Source organism: Rhinolophus ferrumequinum, chromosome 24 (assembly GCF_004115265.2).
Source record: "Rhinolophus ferrumequinum isolate MPI-CBG mRhiFer1 chromosome 24, mRhiFer1_v1.p, whole genome shotgun sequence".
Taxonomy (NCBI): Eukaryota; Metazoa; Chordata; class Mammalia; order Chiroptera; family Rhinolophidae; genus Rhinolophus; species Rhinolophus ferrumequinum.
Genome location: NC_046307.1, coordinates 35,733,595 through 35,757,695, shown reverse-complemented (window position 1 = coordinate 35,757,695; position 24,101 = coordinate 35,733,595). Strand labels below are relative to the sequence as shown.

The window sequence follows — 24,101 nt, the reverse complement described above, 5'->3', positions numbered from 1 at the left end:
GTCGTGATGCCTTACATCTTTGCGATACCATCCCGTGCTGAGAGATCTAGAAGCAGTAGGGACGTGAAAGCATCTGGATCAGAAAAAGACGGCTTGGCAGTTCTGAGGATGAACGGTCGCCTGGGTGGCATGCCGTTTGGACACCCTTTCAAGGCAGGCCACTCCTCTCTCCCATCCTGGCCAAGGTCCAGCTCTCCCCAGAGCCAAGTCCTGCAGTGGGCTTATGACTCTGTACTGGGGTCTCAGCTCTAAAGGCCTCCTCAGGCGAGGTAGATAGCATGGGGGCAGACAAGAGGGGGCAGCGAGGACAGTGGCAAACAGAGCACATACGTCCTGCCTAAAGGGGACAGCCACTCTACAGCTGCCTCTAGCGGGCCAAGAGTGGCGAGACCTTCTGAAATTGTTTTCAGGAGAAAATAGAAGTGTGTGTGTGTGTGTGTGTGTGTGTGTGTGTGTGTGTGTGTGTCCCATTCATTCCTGACTCTTTGGCGCTTCTCCCTGTTGGGCTTTTGTAGCTTTTCTTCCTGATTCTCTGCTCCATAGCATCTCTCCCGGAATGTCCAAAATGGAGTGGCCTTGACGAAAACGTAGTATGCCAAGGACAGGAAGTTCTTGGGAGAAATGCTACAAAGGGCATAGACACGTGGGTGGGGTAGAGAAGGCATCCGTCGGGAAGGAACTGAACCCTCTAGAGACCTGAATTATCGTAACTGCTTCCAGCAGGCTCCCTGGAAACTCGCCGAACTCTCAGCCTCAGTTTCCTCACCTGTAGCTTGTGAGGCTGGCTCTGCCCTTCTCCGCAGGTTATGGTGAGAAGGACAGGCTTTCGGAAAGGCACTTTGCAAAACATGAGACGTGTTCTAGCCGCATGCGCTTTCTTCCATTGCGAGGCAGGAGGACATCTGTGTGAACCCTTGGGACCATGCCTGTTATTAGCCAGATTAAACAGGCCGTCCTTCTTCCACTTGTCACTGCCACAGCTGCCCGCCTGCACACAGCGCTGCAGCAAGGACAGGTGGCACGGCTGATGGAGCTCCCATGGGCAGCCCAACCCTTACCACCAAAGTCCCCCCGGACCTTGGAATCAAGAGCCCCCGGAGACAAGCCTGCCTGTTACAGACCTCACGGGTCACTGAAAGCTCTGAGCCAGCCTCAAAAATATAGAAACTTTTAAAATTCAACACATCAGCTGGTAGTTTAGTTCCCTCTCCCCTACTTCCATTCAGAAGCGAGTAAGAAATGATTTTAAGCTAGTTTTCAGGGCACAACTAGTCAGTCTAGAATCATAAAGGAAATGTGGGTACTAAGAGGACCCAAATTTGCTTGACTTTCCAGCGCCATTCTAGAAAACTCTCCTATAACCCTCTCGGCATCATCTGTGCTAGACCAGAGTTTCACAAAAAGGCACTTTCCTGTGATGCTTTTTAATGATGGGGGAGGAGTCTGAAAAATTAAAACCACAGCCGACTGTCCCTCGCAGATAGGAAGGCTGACCCTGGGGGCATCAGTGCCACCTTGGAGGAGTGTCACCCCCAGAAGTTGCATAAGGATTTGGGTATGTTTCTTAATAAATGTTTGTGCTAAGCACTAAGAATAAAGGGAGGAAGAAAATAGATGTCATTTGTGCCAACGTAGAGCTTTCAGTCTTGCCTAGGAAGCAAACGATGAGAAAAACAAATATCCTATCGTCACAAATGGAGAGAAACGCTATGAAGAAAATAATGGGGCTATGAGAGACAATACTGGGGGGGTCTGGTGGTCAGGGCAGGCCTCTCTGAGGGGGTGACATTTGAGCTGAGATAGCGGAGGAGAAGGAACCACCTATGAAAGAGGTAGGTATTCAAGAGTACTCAAGCTATTCAAAGAGAGTATTCAAAGGGCCGGGCCAAAACGCACGTGGTGTATTTTAGGAATTGACTGGTATTGAGTGGGGTGGCTGGACGGGAGGCTAAAGGGGCCGAGGTCAGATCACACAGGGCCGTGTGTGTGTGTGTGTGTGTGTGTGTGTGTGTGTGTGTGTGTGTGTGTTTTGACAGAGAGAGGGAGACTAAGTATATGCATACATGCATGCCTACCCATGGAGGTATTTTTTCTGGGAGGATGACCTATAACTTTCATCAGATTTCCAGGAGGGTAGGTGATGCAAAACAACTCTAAGGACTTTTCTGAATCAAAATTGCCCTTTGTCAACTAAAGCTTGAAAACAATTGAGGCAAATGAGTTTTGTTTTCGTTTGGTTTTTGATTCCTGGACTCTGTTTCTCAAGCTGAGAGTGAAGCACACGGGGTACCATTTCCGGTCTTCCTGGAGGTAGGGGAGCGGGCTGGAGGGAAGGCTCCAGGTGAGGGTAGTGTGTGGCACAGCGTCCGTGGGAACCAGGCATGCAGGTGCCCAGGCGTGTTCTGAGTTTCTGGGGCCACAGGAATGCATGTCCCTCTCTTCGTCTGCTCAGCAGCAGGAGACCCAGGCTGGGGGGCGCCCGGGGAGCTCTAGGGCCTGTGGCCCTGGGTCCTGACCAGGGTTAGTGAGTCACGGCCTCTCTCCTGCTTGCAGCCTCCTCAACGCCAACAAGATCAACTGCTTACGGGTGAACACGTTCCAGGACCTGCAGAACCTCAACCTGCTCTCCCTGTATGACAACAAGCTGCAGACCATCAGCAAGGGGCTCTTCGCCCCCCTGCAGGCCATCCAGACGCTGTGAGTATGCTGCCTCAAGTGCTAGCGCATGCCCAGGCACAGAGAACCCCCAAAATGAGGGCAGAGTGAGCAGGCCCAGGAGGCTTTCTAGAGCCTTCGTAAGAATGAAAGGGTCGCATCATGCTGTGCTGAGCACTCACGCTGGGCTCAGTACCATGCTCAGGACCTTCCCTCTGTGCAAACCTTAAGCCTCATAACAACCCGATGACGTAGGTGCTGTTAAGACCCCCCAGGGCTATGTGAGAAAACCAAGGCACAGAGAGGTTAAGTAACTTACTCACAGTGGCACAGCCAGTAAGAAGCAGGACATGAATCCAGGCAGAGGTGCTGCTCAGCTGCTCTCTTAACCTCTGCAGCCACTGTATTCTGAGCAGGCTCCGTCTCTGCTCGTCACCCATTCCTGCCTACCAACACCCTGCAAAACCAAGCCTCCAGTGCGGGTACTCTGGGAGTATCCCACCTCCCTCCCGAGCGCTGCCGACGTTTATAAATAGTTCAGTCAGATAGATGACCACTGACTGCAGACCTCAGCACGTGTTTCTGATGGCTGCAGCCCCAGGCTGAGACCCTAGCCCCGGCCCATGGCCTGACCATGAGCCCAGGGGCTTCGGGAGCCTCGCTGAGTCATCTGGCTCTCACTAGCCTCATAGCCAGAGACAGGAACCAATAAAGAGTAAGAACAGCTGCTGCATGCTGACCCCCTGCCACGTGCAAAGCATTGTGTGCTGCGCTTTGCAGAGTTTCCTGACTGAGCCCGGGGAAGCGAGCCCCACGGTGCTGCTGTCAGGATGCTGAGGATAATAGCAGTCCCCGCTACTATATATGGAATGCCTGCCCTGTGCCAGTCGCCATGCCAGCTGCTTTGGGCGCCTGGTGTTACTGAGCTGGGAGAAGTAAAATGCAGTCTGCTCTCTGGGTAAACCCTAGGCCTGCAGCGTGCTCTGCCCTTCAGAATCGGCGCGGGTGCGCGTCGAGGCGATCGCTCGTGGGTCCTACCCCAAGTAGGGGGAGGCTGAGTCCCAGACCGATGGCAGCCACACCTGTGACTGTCTTTTGCAGATAGCAGGCCTCAGGCCCCCTCCCCCTCCCCCCGTGCCCCTAGGACTTCCCAGCACCACGCGGGGTGGGGGAGGGGCAGGCACCACGGTCACTCCTGATGAACTCCCCTCCGTCTCGCAGCCACTTAGCCCAAAACCCATTTGTGTGTGACTGCCACTTGAAGTGGCTGGCCGACTACCTCCAGGACAACCCCATCGAGACCAGCGGGGCCCGCTGCAGCAGCCCTCGCCGGCTGGCCAACAAACGCATCAGCCAGGTCAAGAGCAAGAAGTTCCGCTGCTCAGGTAATCAGGTTACGGGGCTGGGCCCCACTTTCCGACTCAGAGCACAGTAGCCCCAGAGAGGCCCAGTAATCCAATCTGGAGGACGGCGAGTGCTGTAATGGCTCCTGGGGAGCATCTCTGCAAATTAAATTGGGGAAATTCAGTTAGTCCTGCAGAAAACCAATTACCTTATGGATTTAAAATAAAATACACACACAATAAAAGCATGGGGTGGGGTGATGCGCTGTTTCAGGGGAGCTAGAACCCAGGCGAGAGTCTAGCTCCAGGGCTCGGTCAACGAGGTTGGGGGCAGCCTTTCTGTATTTTCTTTTTCTCTTTTTGTTTTAGTTTCTAAAGCATGCTCCCCAAGTGGCAGATAGAGAAATGTACCCCAGGCCAGACTGCAGGCAGCGTGTGATCTTGGGGGCCTATCATCCCCTCTAAGACCACCTTAGTACCGTCCTTAGACCACAGGGTTTTAAAGGTTTTCACAGACATTTTCGCCAGCCCCGCCCCCACCGCAGACGGGTACATTTCGATTATGGAGAGAACAGCAAAGGGTTGTGCTTGGGAAGATAGCAAAACCTTGCTCTCCGGTTCCCAAACTCTCTCTACAAACCTTCCTTCCCACTGTACCCCGGAAAGACACGGGGGCAGGAGGGTGAATGGCAGAGGAATTCTCAGCTCATCTTGGAAAGAGAAGTAGCTCTCCTTGACCCAATAGCTAGGTGAACAGGCAGTTAAAAATGACTATCATTTGTGTCATTTGCTACTGGAAAAAAAATCACCAAGCTGCATTGTGCTCTCAGTGGTGAGAGATTGATAGCATGATGTGCTGAGACGGGCTGGAGCCAACCCTCACAATCTGTGTGTCAGCAAGAACCTTTCTTCTCCCCCGGCCCCAGAGCGCCTTGTGTGAGTGAGTTTTGCTGGGGAGAATGCCAGCATGGGCACTGGTCGCCGGGAGAGGAGCAGCAGGCTGGCTTCTGCTTCTTGCAAGTGGTTCTTGTTCTCTAAAGTCAGATTTTGTAGCCCAGGTCTCCAGGATGGTAAACTTTAGCTACTTTTTTTTTTTTTCCAACAGAAGCAAACACCTGGAGAGGGCTTGGGGATAATGGAGGGAATTTGTGGCACTATGAGACGTTGCTCCCAGAATAACAATGTCACTTTGGAGGGCAGTGTCTCTCCTGTGCTGAGTACTTCTGCTTTGATTTGGTTCTTCCGAAAGTCCTGTGAGATCAGCAGGACAGGTCCCCATTCTGTAGCGCAGGGAGCCGAGGGCTCAGAGGTGAAGGGGCACCCCAAGGTCACAGCCAGCAGTGGTGGAGGCAGGGCCAGACCCCAGGTCTGCCTCACTCCCGGACGATGTGCAGCATCTAGGAGAGAAGGAGAGGGAGGCCCAGCTGCTTGAATGACTTTCTCTCCCTGTCTTATGGCCCCACCCCACCCCCACCCCACCCCTGAATTCTTGCCTAAAGTTCCTTCCTGGAGCTGGCAGCATCTCTGGGAGGAAAATCCTCTCCCAGCTCAGAGCTGTCACCCGAGGCACAACCACTCCTTCCCAGGGGCCTTCCCTGTGACTTACACCTCTAGTCCCTCTGTCCCTACCCCTGTCTGGCCAGGGCTGTGTTCATTAGCTCTGACAAGCAGTTAAGCCCAGGAAGAGGAGCGATAAGAGGCAGAGGAAGGCAGGATGCCATCTGCCAATCCCGACCCTCGTTCTCATGGGAGTCCTGTCGTGATTTGGGCTCCAGATTGATGCCAGGGCTCTGGGGGAGTGTGTGTGGGAGGGGGAGAATCAGCCCAGGGTGTGAGGGCTGGCGTCTCCCAGGGACACAATCTTGGCAGTTGTCTAGGATTGACTATAGGCTGGAATTGGAGGGGGTGGGGGAGTAACAGAGAAAACTAAGCAGGAGAAGAGCAAATAGCAAGTAGACGGAGGAAACAGTACAGGGGAGCCTAGTTCTAACTCTGGCCCCGCCCCTAGCTGCCTACCCTTGCATTGGAGGGGTCCTGGCTGCTTTTCCTCTGTGGGGTCAGAATGCTGGGAAATGTGAAAAAGAAACAAACAGGGAGAAGGGGCAGGGTTCTTGGACTGACCCTCTCTAACATAGCTTTTGTATTACATCGATACTAAGCAGAAAGATTATTCCTATAAAGGTAGAGAACGTGAGAGCTGTGATAAGCCTGACATACAGCATTCTGCATGTTTTTACCCTCTGTAGCGGCAGAGAGAGAGGCAGAGAGAGCTACTGTTGAGCTCCACAGGCCTTGGCTTTCAGAGACTCCAGGGCCCAGACCAGCCTTGCCCTTGTGGGGGACAGAAGCCATAGGTCTAAGGCTCTGTTTCCAGGAAGCCCCAGAAGAAAAGAGGAGGGGCAGGTGACACGTACCGGATTTGACAGATAATAACTCTGTTTTGCTTTCCCCTAAAAGCACCCCATTGCAAAGACAGCTGATGTAATTAGGAACCAATTTGAGGGCTGCTCCTGCAGCACATAAAGCCCCTCGGCAGGCGGGGTATCTGGTCTTCCAGCTGCCCTGTGTCTGCCTCTCTCAGCTGCACCCACCGCCCTGGGCAGCAAGATGAGGTTAGAGGTGAAGGCTGCCAGCTGGGATAATCTGACCATCAGCCTAAGTCCTCCTGAAAAGGCATCGTCTGGCTGCCTGGGACCCCAAGCCCTCCCTGGGGCGGGGAAGCACTTAGCACTTGGAAGATGCTGCCTGTCTTCCATCCTGCCTCCCTGGTTTGTGTGCAGAGAGCCAGTCAGCAAGGAGAAGCTCTCATGGTGAAAAATACAGAGGGTGGTGACCTACTGTGTCCAAAGATGGCAGACAGCAAGACACCTCTCAGGGAATTCGAGCTGTGGAGCCGCCGGGGACCACCCAGTCCATGCTGGAAAGGGACAAACTGGGGCTTGCACAGCAGAAGAGTTTTACCTAAGATTTTAGATTAGTATTTTCAGGACAAGCTCCAAAACCCAGGAAGATTCTTGGTAACTCTTCCCCTGGTCCTTCCATTTCCTTTTGTTGAGGACACCAGAGAGAAGGAGACAAGATTTAAAGGCTTGGAAGCAGGACTGAGGGGGATACATTTTTCCCTGCTCTGATCCTGAGGGCCTGACCAAACTTGAACATGAAATCCCCAAACTCTGCATGTCTGGGAGTCATCGCAGAGTTAAGTCGAGATTCCAGTGGCCGTCTCCAGGCGGTGAGATGGGAGAGCTTAGGAAGAGAAGACCCAGAGCTGTGCAGTGACCTTGACTGACCGGCCCACTACTGCCGTGAACCCATGCGCCGTGGAGATGCTGAGACCATCTTGTCCCAAAAACACATTGTGGAGGATCAGTGCTGGGCCAGGAGGGTCCCAGTTACCCGGCCCTGGCTCTGGTCTCTGAATGGTGCACATCTCCTCCCCGTGGCTTGGGAGGAAGTCCCAAGCCAGCAGGTGCATGGAACCTGCCCTGACCTCTTGCAGGTAGGGATTTAAAGACGGGGCGCCCTCATATGGGCTCTTGGCATCCAAAATAGTTGACCCACTGTCGTGATTCTCAGCCATGGAGGAAATCAGAAAAATCAAGAAGGACCCTAGCATCGGGTGTCTCCCCTTTCCTTCCTTCCCTTAACCCCTCATTCTGAAGGCACTGGTCACCTCCTCTGTAAAAAGTCAGTGTTCTCAGACCTCTGTGACTGTAGGTCTCCAGCCCCACACGTGGGGTCCCATCGGCTCCCCCATCTTTCTCCCTGACCAGGAACATGTATTTTCTCTCAGTACTACCCCCCATTGTACCTCAAGCGATCTGGGAGGAACGTCTGGCAGCCAGAGGGTTTCTGGGGACCCTGAGGACACAGGAGACCCCTGAATTGTGGCACGTCAGAGGACTTTGTCCTAACGAAGATGATTGCAGATTGGCTAGACCACTGGGAATTGTGGCTTGTCTATTGAAGGGGCTGGGGGAACAGAGCGCATGGAACCACCTGCTGCAGGGATGGACTCTAGGTTACAGAGCGAGCAGAAGATGCTTCTGCTGAGTCTGATGTCTCGTCAGGTCAGATGGTGTGATCGGGTGGGGTTTAGGGGCTCGGTTCAGGCCTGTGACGTGACCACAGACCCCTAACTTCTGTAGTTCTCTTAGGAAGGGTCCATTCTGCCCTGATACTCCTGAGTACGAGTGTCCAGTAGTCGCCCACCCATTCTCCTCCTCCCCTCCTGTGTCTGCCCTGGGGCGGGGCCCGGGCCAGGGGGCTCCTGGCTTCAGAAGTGCTCCCGTGGAACCCCACTCCTGGTACTAATCACGATCGGTGGGGGCCTGCTCCGGCTTCCGCTTCTCCACGCGGCTTCCTCTCTACGCTCCTGTCCTCTCTCTGACGCTGCTTCCTGACCTTGACTCTGACCGGTCGCCGTGGGGCTTTCCTTTGTGCTTGATCTAACCATGTGGTGGAACGATGGAAACGGAACATGGTTCTGTCAAGCACCGCGGAAAGCACCGCGCTCTCCTGCAGCATGGCCCGCCACCGCCGCCACCATCGCTGGACACCTCTTCTCTGCTCTGGAGCACCGCCGCCCGCCTGCCCCGGTCCAGCCTCACAGAGGGCGGGGGTGGGAGTCTTGAAGCATCCACAGAGTACCTCCCCTCCGGGGAGCAGATGTGGGCTGGAATGGGTATGGAGAAGCGCAACGGGGGCAAGCTAGGATCTGTAGCCACATCTCCTACCCCAGATGGAGCTGCCATCCCCCAAATCCAGTCCCGATGCCCGCCACCGGGTAGAGAGATAGGTTCAAGCTCAGAAATCGCCGTCGTACCTTCTTCTATCCAAAGGGAGCAGGTATACCCAAGGCACACACATCATTGTTTCATGGAAAAGTCCCAGCCCAAGGTCATTTTCCCAAGTGGTCACTAACCCAAAGGTCATGCTGCTTATGACCCACCCCCCCACACACACCTACCATCTCTATTGGAAGCGTTGGGAAAGAATGTGAGCGCAAGAATGGATGACACTGGCGTGAGTCTGAGACTTGAGGTTGAACCTATGAGACTGTGCCTGAACCCGACCCCCCACGCCTCTTGAGTACTTTGGCCCTAATCCCCGTGCAGCCTGAAGTCCAGTCTGTTTCCTTGACCTTCCAAGCGTAGTTCACATGGAGGCAAAGTACTGGGTTCCTTCCATGGTGCTAGTTCCGTAGAAACCTGCTGTCTCTGACAATAAAGAGAGGGATCTTGGTGCCTCCCATTCTGCTTGTTTCTTGATAAATCCTAGACCCGGTGTAACCAGAAGATTGTGTAGATGCTTCATGCCGTGGTGTCTATGTCCTGTCCCACGAGAGAGCGCCATGGTGGGAACCAAAGCTTGGCGTAGGCCCAGGATCGGGCTCTCGGCTCCCACGGGGATGTGTCTTCTCTCTCTCAGGTTACTGACCAGCCAGGGCCCAGCATGGTTGAGTGATGGAGAGTCCTGTGCACCTCTCTGAAGTCTTTTACCATGTATTACGTACTTACGTAGGCCAGGTGCTGGACTGTTTACATCATTACCTTGTTTCATTTTCACAACAACCCTATCCATAAGTCCCATTTTACAGATGAGGATATCAAGGTTCAGGGAGCTTAACTACTGTATTTCCCCAAAAATAAGACCTCGCCGGACAATCAGCTCTAATGTGTCTTTTGGAGCAAAAATTAACATAAGACCCGGTCTTATATTATATAAGGTAATATTATATAAGACCGGGTCTTATAGTAAAATAAGGCCGGGTCTTATATTAATTTTTGCTCCAGAAGATGTGTTAGAGCTGATTGTCCAGCTAGGTCTTATTTCCGGGGAAACACAGCGACTTGCCCAGGGTCATTGGACTCCAGCATGAATGTTTTTCACAGCTGTAATATTCGGCCTTCCTAGACATGGACAGTCCCCTTGCCTTGCATTACAAAATCAAAGAAGACCTTGACTTGAATTGATACAGGGTTGAAAAATTGACATTTCTTTTTCATATTCCCTTTCAAGCTTACTTCCCGTTCATGGAAAATAACGAGTAGGAAAGAGAATAACCAGCACTATTTAAATGGGTCCTCCTCTCCAGCATCAATATGCCAAGATCCATTTGGCACAGAACAAGTGCTCTGACCCAGAGAAATGTTCTTTCCTTCTGAGCAGAGGGGGCATTCTGAGCTGCTCAGTGTGGCCCCCCCATGCAAGGAGCGTGTCCGTAATGGTGCCCTTCCCTCGGCACCCTCCAGGCCTACAGCAGCAGGCTTGTGACCAGGCCGTGCCCAGCCACGGGCCACAGGCATTTCCCTCTGCGCTCAGGCACATGGCTACATACATAACAGACTCAGGTGGGGACAGCTTACTAGGACAGCTGTTTACCCAAATGATCACCAAACTCCTGGGAACACGCCAGCCACTGGTGTCTGGTCCCCTGGGCTTTGCCCACGAGTGGTAACTGTGTGCCTGGCCATGTTCTCTTGTTTCCGTCCATGACTGACGGCCCTTTTCTTGTCCACATAATTCTCTTTTCAAGCTGAGCAGGCCTCCTACTCCCCTCAATTCCTCTTCCTGCTGTTCTCCTTCTTTCTGTCATCCTTCCCATCTCAGAGATACTAGAGGTAGAAAAAGAGGTCTCTGGACATGTGCATTGAGAGGTCCATGGTCATCAGATAACAGCGAGTCTGTGACTTCCGCTCAACAAACTGGTTGCCCAGCGGATGACACAAACAGGCAGACTGCTCGTGACAGTAGAGCCATCCTGGGCCCAGTGCTGCCTCTGCAGCCAAGTCCATCCAAAGAACGGGCACTCGGCTCCCTACCCGCCCCAGGCCTACGACCGTCTTACATACATTCTCTCCTGGGGAGAGGCCGGAGGGCAGGGACTCACAATAAAATCACGTGGTTGCTACGCGTTTCCACCCCCTGGTCTATTAAAGCATCTCTGTGATCATGTACCAAGTGTCATTGTTCTGAGCTGCCGGGGGAAGGGGAGGGGGACTCCAGGACAGGGGCAGGAGCCGGTGAAATGCCAGATGACATCGGCTCTCCCAAGACCCGTTTCAACCGGGCTTTAGTTTTATGGCCCTTCTTGAAATCCGCCGAGGTCTCTCCTGTTTGAACTCGCCCCAAAGGGAAGAAGCAGCAGCCTATTTCGGTTCGTCCTCTCCTACTAAGTATTTCTGGCAGTGACAAATATACATTGAGATTGAAATTGACTTTTAAAGCTCTGGAAAAGTTAAAAATACTTTTGGGTGGTTATGAGCATTAGGCATAACAAATGGCTCCGAGAAACCCTGGGTAGTTTCAGTAATGAAATATGAAGTGATGGAGGTGGCATTACAGGCTGGCTGTGACTGGGGAACGAACTCTTTCGGTTACGTCCGTACGCCATTATTAATATTTCTGGCTCCCACTCACATAAAATATTACACTCCGACCCCCTCATTATTACAAACCAGGGCAATAACAAAAACAGCAGGGGGGAAATGCTGGAAAGAACACATTAGTCCGTCGAATCTAATTGCGAAATCATTTTATTAAAATGGGTCAGTGGCTCCACTGCAGAGGTCCGCCAGTTATAATCTAACTATACTACAGAGAGCTATTCCTGCTAACTACTGCCACTCTCACCTTGATTAAAACGAAAACACATTTAATCGGCGGCTGTCCCCAGACACAGCCCAGCCGGGGCGCGTCTTCAGGCTCATTGTGGAGAAGAGCAAACTGCGCTCCGTCTTGTGTTTCTGCCTTTGATCAGCACTCGGGGATCCTCCACTTTGCAAGGATTCCCCCCCATAGACACCTCTGAAGGAAAAACATATGCATGTGTACGAAATGCCCCTTCACGCCGCGTGGAACCACTTACAGGGGACAAGAGAGGGCTGTCATTTAGCAGGGTTTGCAAAACGAAATTCACCCAGGACTCGGCACACTGATGTGTCTGGGGGGAAATGAGCAAATGGCCCAGGTCAGAGTTAGTCAGTGGGACGGACACGGGCAAGCCAAGGGCAAGGGACCTGCATAAGGCTTTGGGCCGGGAAGCCACCCAAATAACCATGGGGATCCGTGACAGATTTTGCTCACAGAAGCCTGGGGGTGGAAGGTGCAGTGAAGGAGGTGGGTAGGGAGGGAGCAGAGAGAGAAAGGAGACAGGTCCAGGCCTCTGACCCCTTGCTTTAGGTAGAAGGTTCACTTGAGAACCAGAGACCCACCATGTTCACTCTCAGTCAGGAATGAGTACAGGTTGACAATGGGAAAACCAAGAAGGTGAAAGACACCTGCTTCCCGCCTCGCTGCAGCCCACAGCGAGAACCTACCATTGAGATTACCTCCACCAAGTGGGACTTCATGATCATCCCTAGAAGGACGAAGAGAAAGGTTTTGTCAAAACAAGCACGCCTGCAGCAAAGCGTAGTGCTAGTCACGTGGGTGCTGATAGTATCCTGCCTGGGTTTGTCCCTCTGCCATGTACTCAGTGACCTGCGGCCCTCAGTTTCCTCATCTATAAAATGGAGTCATAATAACCACAGTGTGTCAGGATTTAATGGGCTTACCCATTACTCAAAGAATAATGCCTGGCTCGTGGTCCATGCTCAGTAAACGTCAGCTAATATCACAGGCTCCACTGATGTTTTAGCGGCTTCCAGCGTGCCAAATGTTCCACCAGGTTCTAGAAAAAACAGTAGTAGAATCACAAACATCTGGACAACTCTTGGCCCTTTTCCCAGAGCCCTTTTACTGCTTTGATCTTCCTCGCACCTTCACAACAACCCCTGTGAGATAGGGGCAATTATTTGATGCCCATTTTACATGTGGAGAGACTGAGGCGAGTACGTGGCAAAGCCTGGATAAACCCACGCCCTCTGCTGCTAAAACCTCTGATCCGCCAGTGCCCCACGGGGCTCCTCCTGCAGATAGGATCACCAAGGTACTCCTTGTAAGCGACTAGTAAGCAAACACACAATGTTCACGTTCTCTGGAACACTAAAGAAATACCCACGTACGGGCCTGGTGTGCTAGTGGCGCCCCACTGATGCGTTGGACAAATGTGGACCCAGCTCTCGTTTTGAGACTAGCATCGTGGTCATGAAACATTGATGGGGAAACAGTGAAGAAGACCCGGGATCCCCATCAACTGGCTGGCGTCTGATAGGAGAAACAGCTGCCCCCGTCACCTTGGGCGTGACGCGTAGTCTCACAGAGGTTTGCCCAGGTGCCAGGGTCCTTCCTGGCCAGTAATGCAGCTCCCCAGGGCACCTCTCAGACAGCATGTCGTTCGTCCTGTTACCATTACTGTGCAGCCTCAAGAGGAATTAAGTCTCAAAAACAATAAATCTTAGCGCCAACGGCTTTTAGCTCATCATCACCGGTCTTTCACTATCATTAAGCAGGGCTTCCTCTGAAAGGCAGAGGGGGGCAAATCTGACCCTTACAGGAGTTGTTTTTGTCTTCACAGCGTTTTGTATTTCTTACCAGCTTTTTTAAAAAGGATTATCAGGCAACCCTGAGCCAAATTCCCAAGCCTGAGGGCAGTGGGCCCCCACTCCCCAGGCCCCCCAATTGCAGTACTGTCAGTATGAAGCCAGGTGTCAGTGGTCATGGCGCGCCATGTGCTGGGCCTCCTTTATCGTTTCATTACCTACTTAGGCCCCGAGGACAGCTAAGCCTGTGACCCCCTCCCTTACCTCCTTCCCACCCCTGGCATAGCCCCCCTCAAAGCCCCATCAGAATGTTTCCTTTGGATTGTCATGACCATGGGCACCATGGACGAAGTAGTCCCCTGAATTACAGGCCGATTCTGTATACAGGTGCCTTCTAGGAGCATTTCTCTGACTTTCATCAGCTTCTTAAAAAGGTCCGTGACCCACAAAATGCAGAGCTGGGGCCTGGTCTCTGAGAGCACTGGGAGTGTTGAATGACAAAGACCAGAAGGAAAGTGAGGGGTTTGGGGGGGCACCAGCAATGAAGCCAAGGGGCAATGCTGTGCCTGTCACTGTGTCCCTGGACCCCCACCCCACTGCCCACAGCCTTGCTCGGTACTGGAAACCCCGGTGACACTGACGCCCTTCTTTGACCCTGCCCAGGCTCAGAGGATTACCGCAGCAGGTTCAGCAGCGACTGCTTCATGGACCTCGTGTGCCCCGACAAGTGTCGCTGTGAGGGCACCATTGTGGACTGCTCCAACCAGAAGCTGGCCCGCATCCCAAGCCACCTCCCCGAATACGTCACCGACCTGTAAGTGCGGCCCGGGCGTGAACGTGCTCCCACACACACACACACACACACACACACACACACTCAGTCACCCTGAGCCAGCCCGAGCAGGGTCTCCGGGAGGTGGCCCGCTCCTGGCTCAGTCACATGGGCTCTCCTTGGCTGTCCTCTACATCCTGGGCTGAGGGCAGATAGCCAGGCATCCCCTGGGGACAGCTTGCTCTCACCTCAAGATAGTTCGTTCATTCTGAACACCTCCGGTGAGCCAGGCACTGTGCTAGGCCCACCAGCTTCCACAGTGAACAAACCAGGCAGTCCCTCCTGGCCCTTATGAGTGTACAGTGTAACCGGAAAGATGGATATTAAATAAGTAATTGTCATAAAGCGAGAAAGCAACTAGGATGATTAGCTGTATCTGAGCCTCCAATTATCCACGCTAGGAAAGGGGGGTGTTGGTTTATCTGGAAAGGGAAGAGCTAAAAAGTTACAGCCTGGTGGGGGTGAGAACACACGAAGGCTGACGGACTTGGTCCGACGCCTGTCTTCTCCCGTCTTCCTGACATTTGGCCAGTTGCTTCTCAGATCTGAGTGTCAGATTCTCAGCCATAAAATGGAGGCAGTGATCCTACTACCTTGGGTGTCTGGGAAAACTAAGTAAGAGAATGCAAGCACAGAATTCATCTTGAATCCTGGAACCCAGGAAATCCTGGATAGATGAAGCTGGTCCTCATTATTATTACTGTTATTCTCTCTGCCTTCACAAGTCACAGTAGGACACGGCAAGGCGCATTCACACGTGTCTCTCCTGCTGTCCCGCGCACGTGTGAATGTTGGGCACGGAGTCCCTGAGCCGCCCCCAGCAGAGGGAAGTGGTCGGAAAGGAGCTGAGAGGCTTGGAGCACTGGGAGAATGTGGGGAAACCTCCCTGGGGGGTTTAAGTTGGCAGTGGGCCGCTACAAAATGAACGCATATCACTCGCAGTCGATTGGGTGCTGAGTACTCAAAAACTCCAGCACGCCTAGTCCCAGGGGCTTCCTCCAGGAGGAGGAGCCTGGCCTCTCGTTTCCTCCCCTCACTCTTCCTCTCCCCGCTTCCCTCCACCCGACCCCAGGCCAGGCTGATGGGGCAGACCCTGAAGTTTTCCATGGGTCTGTTGATCTTGGCTGAGTGTGACGTCCAGGCAGCAACTCAGCCGAAGCCATGGGTGTCCCGGGGGGTGGGGGGGGCACCCAGTGGAGGGCAGCGAAAGAGGTACCCACCTCATCTGCTTCCTTCCCATGTAGGCGACTGAACGACAACGAGATATCTGTTCTAGAGGCCACTGGTATCTTCAAGAAGTTGCCCAACCTACGGAAGATGTAAGTCGGCTTGGGCCCTCGGGAGACTAGGCGGAATGCCAGGGCGTGGGGGGCTCCCTCAGCCTCCCCCTGACCCCTGCTAGGGGCGTGTGTTGGGAAGCAGGACACGAAGGCACGGCCGTGGGCACAGACCACATTGAAGCGTCACTGCACACTGTCAGGTGGTGTGCAGAGCGGGGTTCCATGCCATCGCCTCCGCTCACCCCAGCCCCCACCCCACACCCACTGTCGACCCCAAGGGGTGGTGGGGAGGACTCAGGAAAGGACCAAGAATGGGACATGGGGTCTAGGGTGCATGTCGCTTAGTGATTTTTATAAGGTGACAGTTTAAAGGTTTGTTTTTAAATGGACTCTAAAGACCTCAGCATCAGTGAGGCACCTTGGAGAGGAAATGCCAGCTGCTTTGCACTCTCTAGGCGTGACCAGAGTCTGTGTTTGGGTAAAGGACCCACGTGCTCTGTCACACCCCGGTGCCTGCCCAGGACTTCGGGCCAAATCCTAAAGATAACAGGAACGATGTTATTAGCGTATTTATCCTGGGCCAGCGGCTGTGCTCCCTGCATCCTGTGCATCGTCTCCTTTAGTCCTTGCACATTTCACCTGCTTGATGGTGGCCTCACACCCCTCTGTGCACATGAGGAAGCCTGCAGAGCTCAGAGAGGTTCTGGCACTTCTCTAAGAACACACAGCCAATACACATGAGAGCTGGCATTCAGGTTCGGGTCCTCTGTAAGCACAGTGTGAGGCCAGGGTTGTTTACCCCCCTCTCCCCTCCCTGGTAACCCCAGCAGAAGCACCAGCCCAGACGCAGGGCTCTTTACCATCACATTCCCGTCTCCTTGACCCCTCTCCCCACCCCCACCCCTGCCCTAATTGCTAATTTGCATCCTCGCTAAACTTTACGTGTAATCTCAAAATCAATTCTCGTGGTGCTTCCATGGTCCTTCATAAACACGGTCAGAGCAGCAAAGCGTTGAGTCTCCTCACACGCATGTCGCCCGCCGAAATCGAACAAGGCCACGCTTTCTTGTTTCCGCTCTCATACTGTAAACAAGTGTCCTTTTCACAGTATATTTTGTGTCACATTTTTTTTTTTTGGTATGTCTGGGCCATTTGTTGGCGATTTCACTGTTTAAAATGGCACAGAACATAATGCTGAAGGGCTGCCTAGTGATCGTAAACACAACAAGGCCGTGACGTGTCTTGTGGAGAAAACACGCGTGTTACATGGCTTCGTTCAGGCACCAATTGTAGTGCTGCCGGCTGTGAGTGCAGTGTAAATAAATCAGCGATGTAAGGCAAGTACGGGGTCTTCCTTCCTACAGAAACACACGTCAGACAAGGTTCTGTACTGACCAGAGGCTCACAGGAACCTAACCCTGTCTCTCCCCTAGGAGCGGTGGTCCGGCATTCCCTCCCTCATCCTCCGGGTGACTTGGTAGCACACAGCGACAGAGAATAATGAGAATTGACTGCAGTTATTGTTTTTATCTTGTTCTGCACTCTCCCAGCCGTCTGTCCCCTCCATGCAAGGAGAGAGTGCGTCTCCAGCTCTGTGCAGCATCTGGATTCCGTTAGTGCTGTTCAGGCTTCTTCCCTCCTTCCCTGCCCGCAGTGACGGCTCTGTAATTGGGAGCTGCAGAGAGCACTCTGAAGGGACAGCTGACAGAGGGGCACACGTGGGTCCTGATGAGGACCGTGACTGTCTGTGTGGTCCCCTGTAGCGTTAGGGACCCAGCACAAATATCACTTGTCTCCAGCCAGGAGAGAGTCCTTTTTAATTCAACCCGGTGAAATGCACCCTTTTTTTTTTTTTTTTAACTTCAAGACAGAAACTTACATACAGGTATTAAAATAAGTAACGCGGGTCAAGTGTATATTTGCGTAGTAACTGGATCAGGTAGTCTTCGCTTCCATAAAGAAACATGCATGCTCCCATTTTAGGTGAAACTCAAGCACTTTGAGTCTATCTTTCACTGTTCCACTTTGACAGGACTATTTTGTACGCCAAGGAAAATAATAGTGCGAATACACGATAAGTGGCCTCAGCATCCAAGCCACAAAAGGGAGTGGTGGGGACTGTGGCAAAATGTAAGCCCAGTTCCCAACAAAAGAGTGTCACTCAGCAGGTGCCACTCAGCTCATCCCAGTATTTCCCCTGCTGGAATGTAGGTCCCAACTGCCAAATGTTCCCACTTCTCCAGAGCAGCCAGGAAAACCCAGATGTGAGGAAAGAACAGACAGGCCTGCCCCTCCCCTGCTGTGTAACCCTGGGAGTGTCCTTAGCCTTTCTGAGCCTTAACCCATTATTTGCATAACAAATAAATCCACCTTCCTTGTAAGTTCCCCCCATTACTGTTACTTTAGCATTTTTTCTTTCTTTTTATTAGTTTCATGTGTACAAAACACTGTAATAGTTAGACATTTATCCTTTATACCCCTCACAAAGTGATAACCCCCCTCCCCCAGTCTACTACCCCTCTGACATCGCACATAGTCAGTACATTTCCACTGTCTCTATTCCTAATGCTGTACTCCACTTCTTATAACTATATATATATATCTATAAAATTATAGTTGACATCCATTATTGTTCAGCTTCAGCGCCAGGTGTGCAGTGCAGTGATCAGGCATCTACACCGTCCCTGAGGTGGTCTCCCTGATGAGACAAGTGTCCATCGGATACCCTACCAAATCTTTACAACATTATTGATTACATTCCCCAAATTGACTTTCCTGTCCCTGTGGCCATCTTGTGGTTACCGATTGGAAGTTATGGTGAAGATCAGAAGTAGGAATGAAGAGATAAGACGGAAGACATGGCCTGTGGCCCTGAGACAGGGGCGAGAAGGTGCAGGAAGACAGAGGACATCTGAGTTGAGTGACCCAGGGTTTCTGGTTATATAGTTACCACAGGAGTTGCAGACTCAGATACTTTCCAGAGCTCAGGTCATTGCACACATGTGCAAAGGGGCTGGGTGCAGGGCCCCGATAAAGTAGCAATAGTAGTAAAGAACAACAAACCATATCAGGAGCTGGCCACTAACACTCTATTCAAAGGCTTTACTCTGTGCCACACAGCACTGATGTTCATTCTTTTAACCCTCACCAAGAAAAACAAAAGAGCTTGGAGATTACTTCATTTACCAATGAGGAAGCTGAAACACAGAAAGTTAAGTACCTTGTCCAAGATCAAAAACCAACAAGCAGACCAGGAGCCAGGAGTGGTGACAGGGCAGGTGACAGGGGAATGCACGCACCGTACAAAGGCAGTCAGTACGTGTGTGCGTGCACACGTGTGCATAAATCCATATAAACAATGCCAGCCGACCAACCAGGTGACCCGATGGGGCAAATCCAGTCCCAACAGCCACCAGCTGCAACCACTCTCATGAAATAACTTGATGGCAACTCCTATTGTTAAGTAAAGAATGCTTATGCGCTGGGACCACCCGTACACCCCATAGAGGTGGTGGGTCGGCTGGCTTTCTGCCCATCAGCGTCGTTAAAGCCAGCTGTGCCTGTGCCTGAGTCTGCTGAGCTTCCTCAAGAGCTGGGGGGCCAGGGTCCTAAGGTTACGCTCTTGATGGACCCTGACGGGGCCTGTGGGCCAGGGAGAGTGAACACAGAGCCAGGGGTTTAGACTCCGCGTGCCCTTGCGAGCCGTGCTGAACCTCTGCGCCCTTACCTGTCAGGTGGAAATAACGAGATCTCCCTGAGTATCACGTGGGCTAAGGGGTGCAGGGTTAGTGCGAACTGTTACCCACGAGGATTATTAGGACTGGGGTGAGCCAAGGCCACTTTTCAAATGACATCACATTCCGAGCACAGTCGAGGCCTCTCTCAGGGGACTTGCAGGTCAGCTTCTGTGGAGGAGAATCTCAACCAGAGGCTGGAAAATGGCAGCCCCCCACGTGCGTGGAATTGTTGGCTATGCTTATGTTTTTAATAAGAGTTAATTGCCCACTTTTTTTCCCCCCTTCTTCCGCCTCCTCCCCCCACTCCGGTCCAAGCCGTTGTTTCAGTCCAGTTGTGTAGGACACAGCTCCCTGGCCCAGGCTGGTCTTATGAGCCTTGCCTTCCCCCGGATGAGGCAGTCGGTCGCTAGTCGGTTGCCAGTTATCGGTCAGCTGCTCACAGCAACTCCCGGCAGCTCTCGCCGGCCGTTCGCGCCGGCCACTCATGGCAGCACAAGGTAGCCCGTGGCAGCTCACGGCAGCTCATGGCAGCAGCTCACGGCAGCTCATGCCGACCTCTGGCTGCTCACGGCAGCCCAGCTCCAGGGACAGCTGTTGTTCACAATCTTAGCTGTAGAGGGCGCAGCTCACTGGCCCATGTGGGAATCGAACCAGCATCCTCGGCGTTAGGAGCATGGTGCTCCAACCACCTGAGCCACTGAGCCAGCCCCCGGTTGCCCACTTTTAAAAATCAGGAGTTTGCACAGGGAAAGAAAAAATCTGGATTTCTGGCATCTCAGAAAATCAGAAGTTCTGGCAGAACTGGACCCACATTCCCACAGCTGCAGTGAGTTGAGCTGCCGTGTGCTTACATGGGGCGTGTTTTCCTAGTCACGGCCGTGTCCCCAGTCTTGCTGCCAGCCTTAAGTCGTCTGCCTGGACCTTGGGGACATTTGCGCTTGCAACCCCAGTTTGAAATAGAATTCCCACCTCAAGGAGAGGGAGCTTCGTGAGGAGGATGACAGGACCTCCCCGACTGACAGTGAGCCGTAGTGCTTGCTCAGTCATGACCCCGTATCCTCGGTTTCCAGAAAAAAACCCTTAGCTCTCTCCCTACTGCCTTTTCATCTGGGGCTGGGCTTTAAACAGAACTACAGCTCCTTTCCTGTTGCCAGACAGAGTTTATATGCTGTCCTGCAAAGCTGGAGAGAGATGGACCTAGAAGAGGCACAGCTTCCTCCTCAGGCTCAGACTTTGCAGAGGTGCCATATGAATCCCAAGCCTCCAGGGTCCTCGGTGTTTCTTGGGCAAAAGGAGAACAAAGTCCGAAAGGTTCACCCAGCAGCTTACAGAGGCAGCAAGCCTGGCCCGAGGTTGGTCCTGCTCTCATGCCTCTGAACCAGCCTGGGCCTAGGGTGGGAGTTCCTGAGGCTGTGTCCTCTGGGGCGGGAGACCCCCACCCTCGTCAGAGTCAGAGTTTGAAGCAGGGTTCCTTCAGGCGGTTCTGCAGAGGCCTGACGCACTCGGTGTGTCTAGAGTTCTTGCCCCAAGCTGCTCTCTCTCTGTGCTTCAGCCCGGGCTGCCTGCAATTTTGAACAGTACTTTGATGGATGGAGAGAGAACAGCAGCCTGGTCTTCTGGAAAATTCTATCCCCCTTTTGTAGTCTCCTTATGTTTTCTATTCTCCCAGCCCAAGGAAATCCAATTCACAAACCTTATAGTAATGTGATGTTAATTTTGCTCATTTAAAGAAACAGATGTCAGGAGATGGGAGCCCTCCCCCTTGATGGCTGCCGTAACTCACCTTCATCGCTCGGCCCAGCTACTTTAATTCCCCAAGAAGCCTAGCTCTCTGGAGCAAACTCCTTCTCCTCCAGCATTCGGATGAGTTATAGCTGCAGGGCAAGCCTCTCTCTCCTCCCATGTCTAGTTCGGGGGTAATTTGCAGTCTCCCCTGTACACGACCTTCATTCCTGGGTTATCACAGACCAGGACTACCAGGATTTATAAGAAAACCGGCTGAGTTTCAGGAGGGCCAGGCAAGGAGCAGAAATCCAGTGTTTGTCTCCCAACTCTCTCTGATCTTGGGGGAGGGGTTCTGAGGAGGTTTGTGCCTGTTGCCTTGGCAGGACGGCAGGACGGAGGGGGCGGGGGGGGCGAGGTTATGACGAGGAGCGTAGAGGGGCCCGTGAAGCAAGAGTGGGACAGAGGCCTAGCGTTTCTCCCCCACACCTGCCCACCGCCGGGGGCACTGCCGCACCGTCAGGCCCAGCACTTACTTAGGAGGGGGTGGGCAGCCCGCATGGAGCCCTCGGGTGCCCATTTCCGCCACTTGCTCCAAGTCTGTCACTAAGGGGGGCTTCACCCCCAGAGTTTGCTGTGGGTCCGCCCAGAGCTTTGGGAGGAGGGCGTGTGAGAGAGGCCAAAGTGCCAGGGCCTTGGGTGGTGCTCTGGGCCTGGAGCAGCATGGCCAGTGGCACTGTGGGCCGCCGGTCCAGCTCCAGCGTGCCCTCAGCTCTGAGGACCTCAGGGTGCTCAGCCACTTAGCAGCTCTGTCTCCACCCGCGTGGGGGGTCTTCTCGTTCACAGAACAGGCTCGGTCCCTGGGCGTGGCTCTGACCGGCTGGCTGTTGGCTTGGGAGGCTGGATTCCTCCCTCAGCTCGTGTCAGCGCCATCGCTTCCTGCTCCGCCCATCCCACCTGGGATGTCTTTCAGGCCTGGACATTGGGGTGGCCCGTGGAGAGCCCGGGAAGGATCTCCGCAGTGCTGCAGGCCCTGCTCGCCGTTCAGATGTCCTGGGAGGCCGGCCACGTGGCACTGGGCATCGGAGGGAAGGTCCTGCTCTCAGTGATAGGACCCCGTCCATGTTAGGGAAGCACCAGACCCCGAATTCGGCACAGTAGTTATCTGAGGAAGCCGTATCACATCACCAGAGGAACAGTAACTTAGGAATAGGCAGTTCACTAGAGGACTTTTCATGTACCCGAAAGCTGGCCTCAAACCCAAGTTCTATCAGCTTTGTGACTGTGGGCAAGTTACTGAAACTCTCTGAACCTCAGTCTCCTCCTCCATGAAAAGAGATGATGATAAAAGTAATACCCATCTGGTAGGCCTTGTTGTGAGGATTTGTCGTGACTCTGCTGGCCAAACCCCTCACGTGGTATCTAGTACACAGTTAGTACCCGAAGTGTGGTGACTAGGAAGCATCCGTTTACATTCAGAGATCTCAACTGGTAAGAGAGAGAGTTCTGCAAATCTCTCACCCTCCCGGGGGGAGCCTATCTTATATTTTTCTCATGCCCTCAAGAATTCTTGAGATTCACTGCTTAGCGAGAGTATCTGTCGAAAAGAGAAAGGAAACTTGGGAATCACTATTTTAAATCTACTAGTCCCCAGAGCATGGAAACGATGATGACCCTGAAAAGACTTCAAACCCTCACAGTCTGCTTCACAAAGGTAGCCCCCGCTATGTGGATGGGGGTCCCTGCTCCCCTGACTTACAGGTGCTGTCGACCAAACGACAGGGAGTTCAACACCGCGCTCCCCAACATCCAGTCTTCCAGGGGTGCCCTGGAGGGTCCCCAGCTGGCTGCAGGGCCGGTGGTCCCTTCTCTGCGTCTGTCCTGACCCGTTCTGTCCCTTCTTCTAGAAACCTGAGTAACAATAAGATCAAGGAGGTGAGAGAGGGCGCCTTCGACGGAGCCGCGGGCGTGCAGGAGCTGATGCTGACCGGGAACCAGCTGGAGACTGTGCATGGGCGCATGTTTCGTGGCCTCAGTGGCCTCAAGACCCTGTGAGTGCCCGGGGCCTGCGCCAGGGCAGAGGGAGGTGGAGGGCAGGGCATCAGGGAGGGAGTGTGGAGGCTGGCGGGCCGGGTGCTGGCCTGGCCTGCTGAATCCCTTTCTCCTGGAGCCACAGTGGCATCAGACGTTTCCCACATTTCTCAGCCTTCGAGAGGAAAGAGCTTAGCATGCTAAGCCCCCGCAACACACACACCCCCCTAATGTAGAGACATATGGAAACTCGTACAAGAAACATGCTGAGAGAGGCACACACACACTCACGCATTTGCTCACAAATATACACATATACACATGTACATAAAAATGACATCCGTACGCAACGTGGAGCTAAACACACAAGCAAGCATACACATACAGCACACGCGTACGCACACAAGCTGATGTCCCTCCTCCCAGAAATAGGCATACATACACTGTCCACCACAGTATGTACGCATGACACCTGCCCCCACTATAAAAGGAACATGTGCAGACAAGCATGTCCATACACATTTACAGGTAGTCCCCATGGGGACCCAGGCCCTGCTGTCATAGGACAAACCAGCAGTGTGACAGGTCTGGGCTTGGAGATGGCAAAAGCTTCACACACACATGCACGCGTGCGAGTGCACGCACGCACACACACACGCACACGTACACACGCTGTGGCACCGCTGTGGGAAGGAAAGGCCTGTGCTCTCTCATCCCCACCCCTCGCCCTGCAGGATGCTGAGGAGTAACCTGGTCAGCTGTGTGAGCAACGATTCCTTTGCTGGCCTGAGTGCAGTGCGCCTGCTGTCCCTGTATGACAACCGCATCACCACCATCAACCCCGGAGCCTTCACCACACTCGTCTCCCTGTCTACCATGTAAGTCCTCCTGGATCCGCTGCACATTCACTCTGGGCTCCTCCCCTGCAGACCTCTCCCCTCCTACCTCCTCGCCCTTTTTGGTCAAGGTCAACTACCCATCTGTACACTTAATAAACATTTGTCAGGCTCCCTCCACGTGCCAGGCACCACCTAGGTGCTGAGGATACACAAGCGTGGTCCTTCCTGGAGCTCACA

The 24,101-nt window shown here is 53.2% G+C and overlaps 1 protein-coding gene across 1 annotated transcript in view; it reads left to right on the top strand.

Annotated features, from left to right (window-relative positions):
- Positions 1–24,101, top strand: part of SLIT3 (slit guidance ligand 3) — a 555,128-nt gene that overhangs the window by 463,761 nt on the left and 67,266 nt on the right. Inside the window, exons 13-18 of the mRNA XM_033096396.1 lie at positions 2,554–2,697; positions 3,877–4,040; positions 14,087–14,237; positions 15,500–15,574; positions 22,902–23,045; positions 23,760–23,903. Coding sequence (XP_032952287.1) covers positions 2,554–2,697; positions 3,877–4,040; positions 14,087–14,237; positions 15,500–15,574; positions 22,902–23,045; positions 23,760–23,903 — 822 coding nt within the window. The remainder of the gene's footprint in view (positions 1–2,553; positions 2,698–3,876; positions 4,041–14,086; positions 14,238–15,499; positions 15,575–22,901; positions 23,046–23,759; positions 23,904–24,101) is intronic.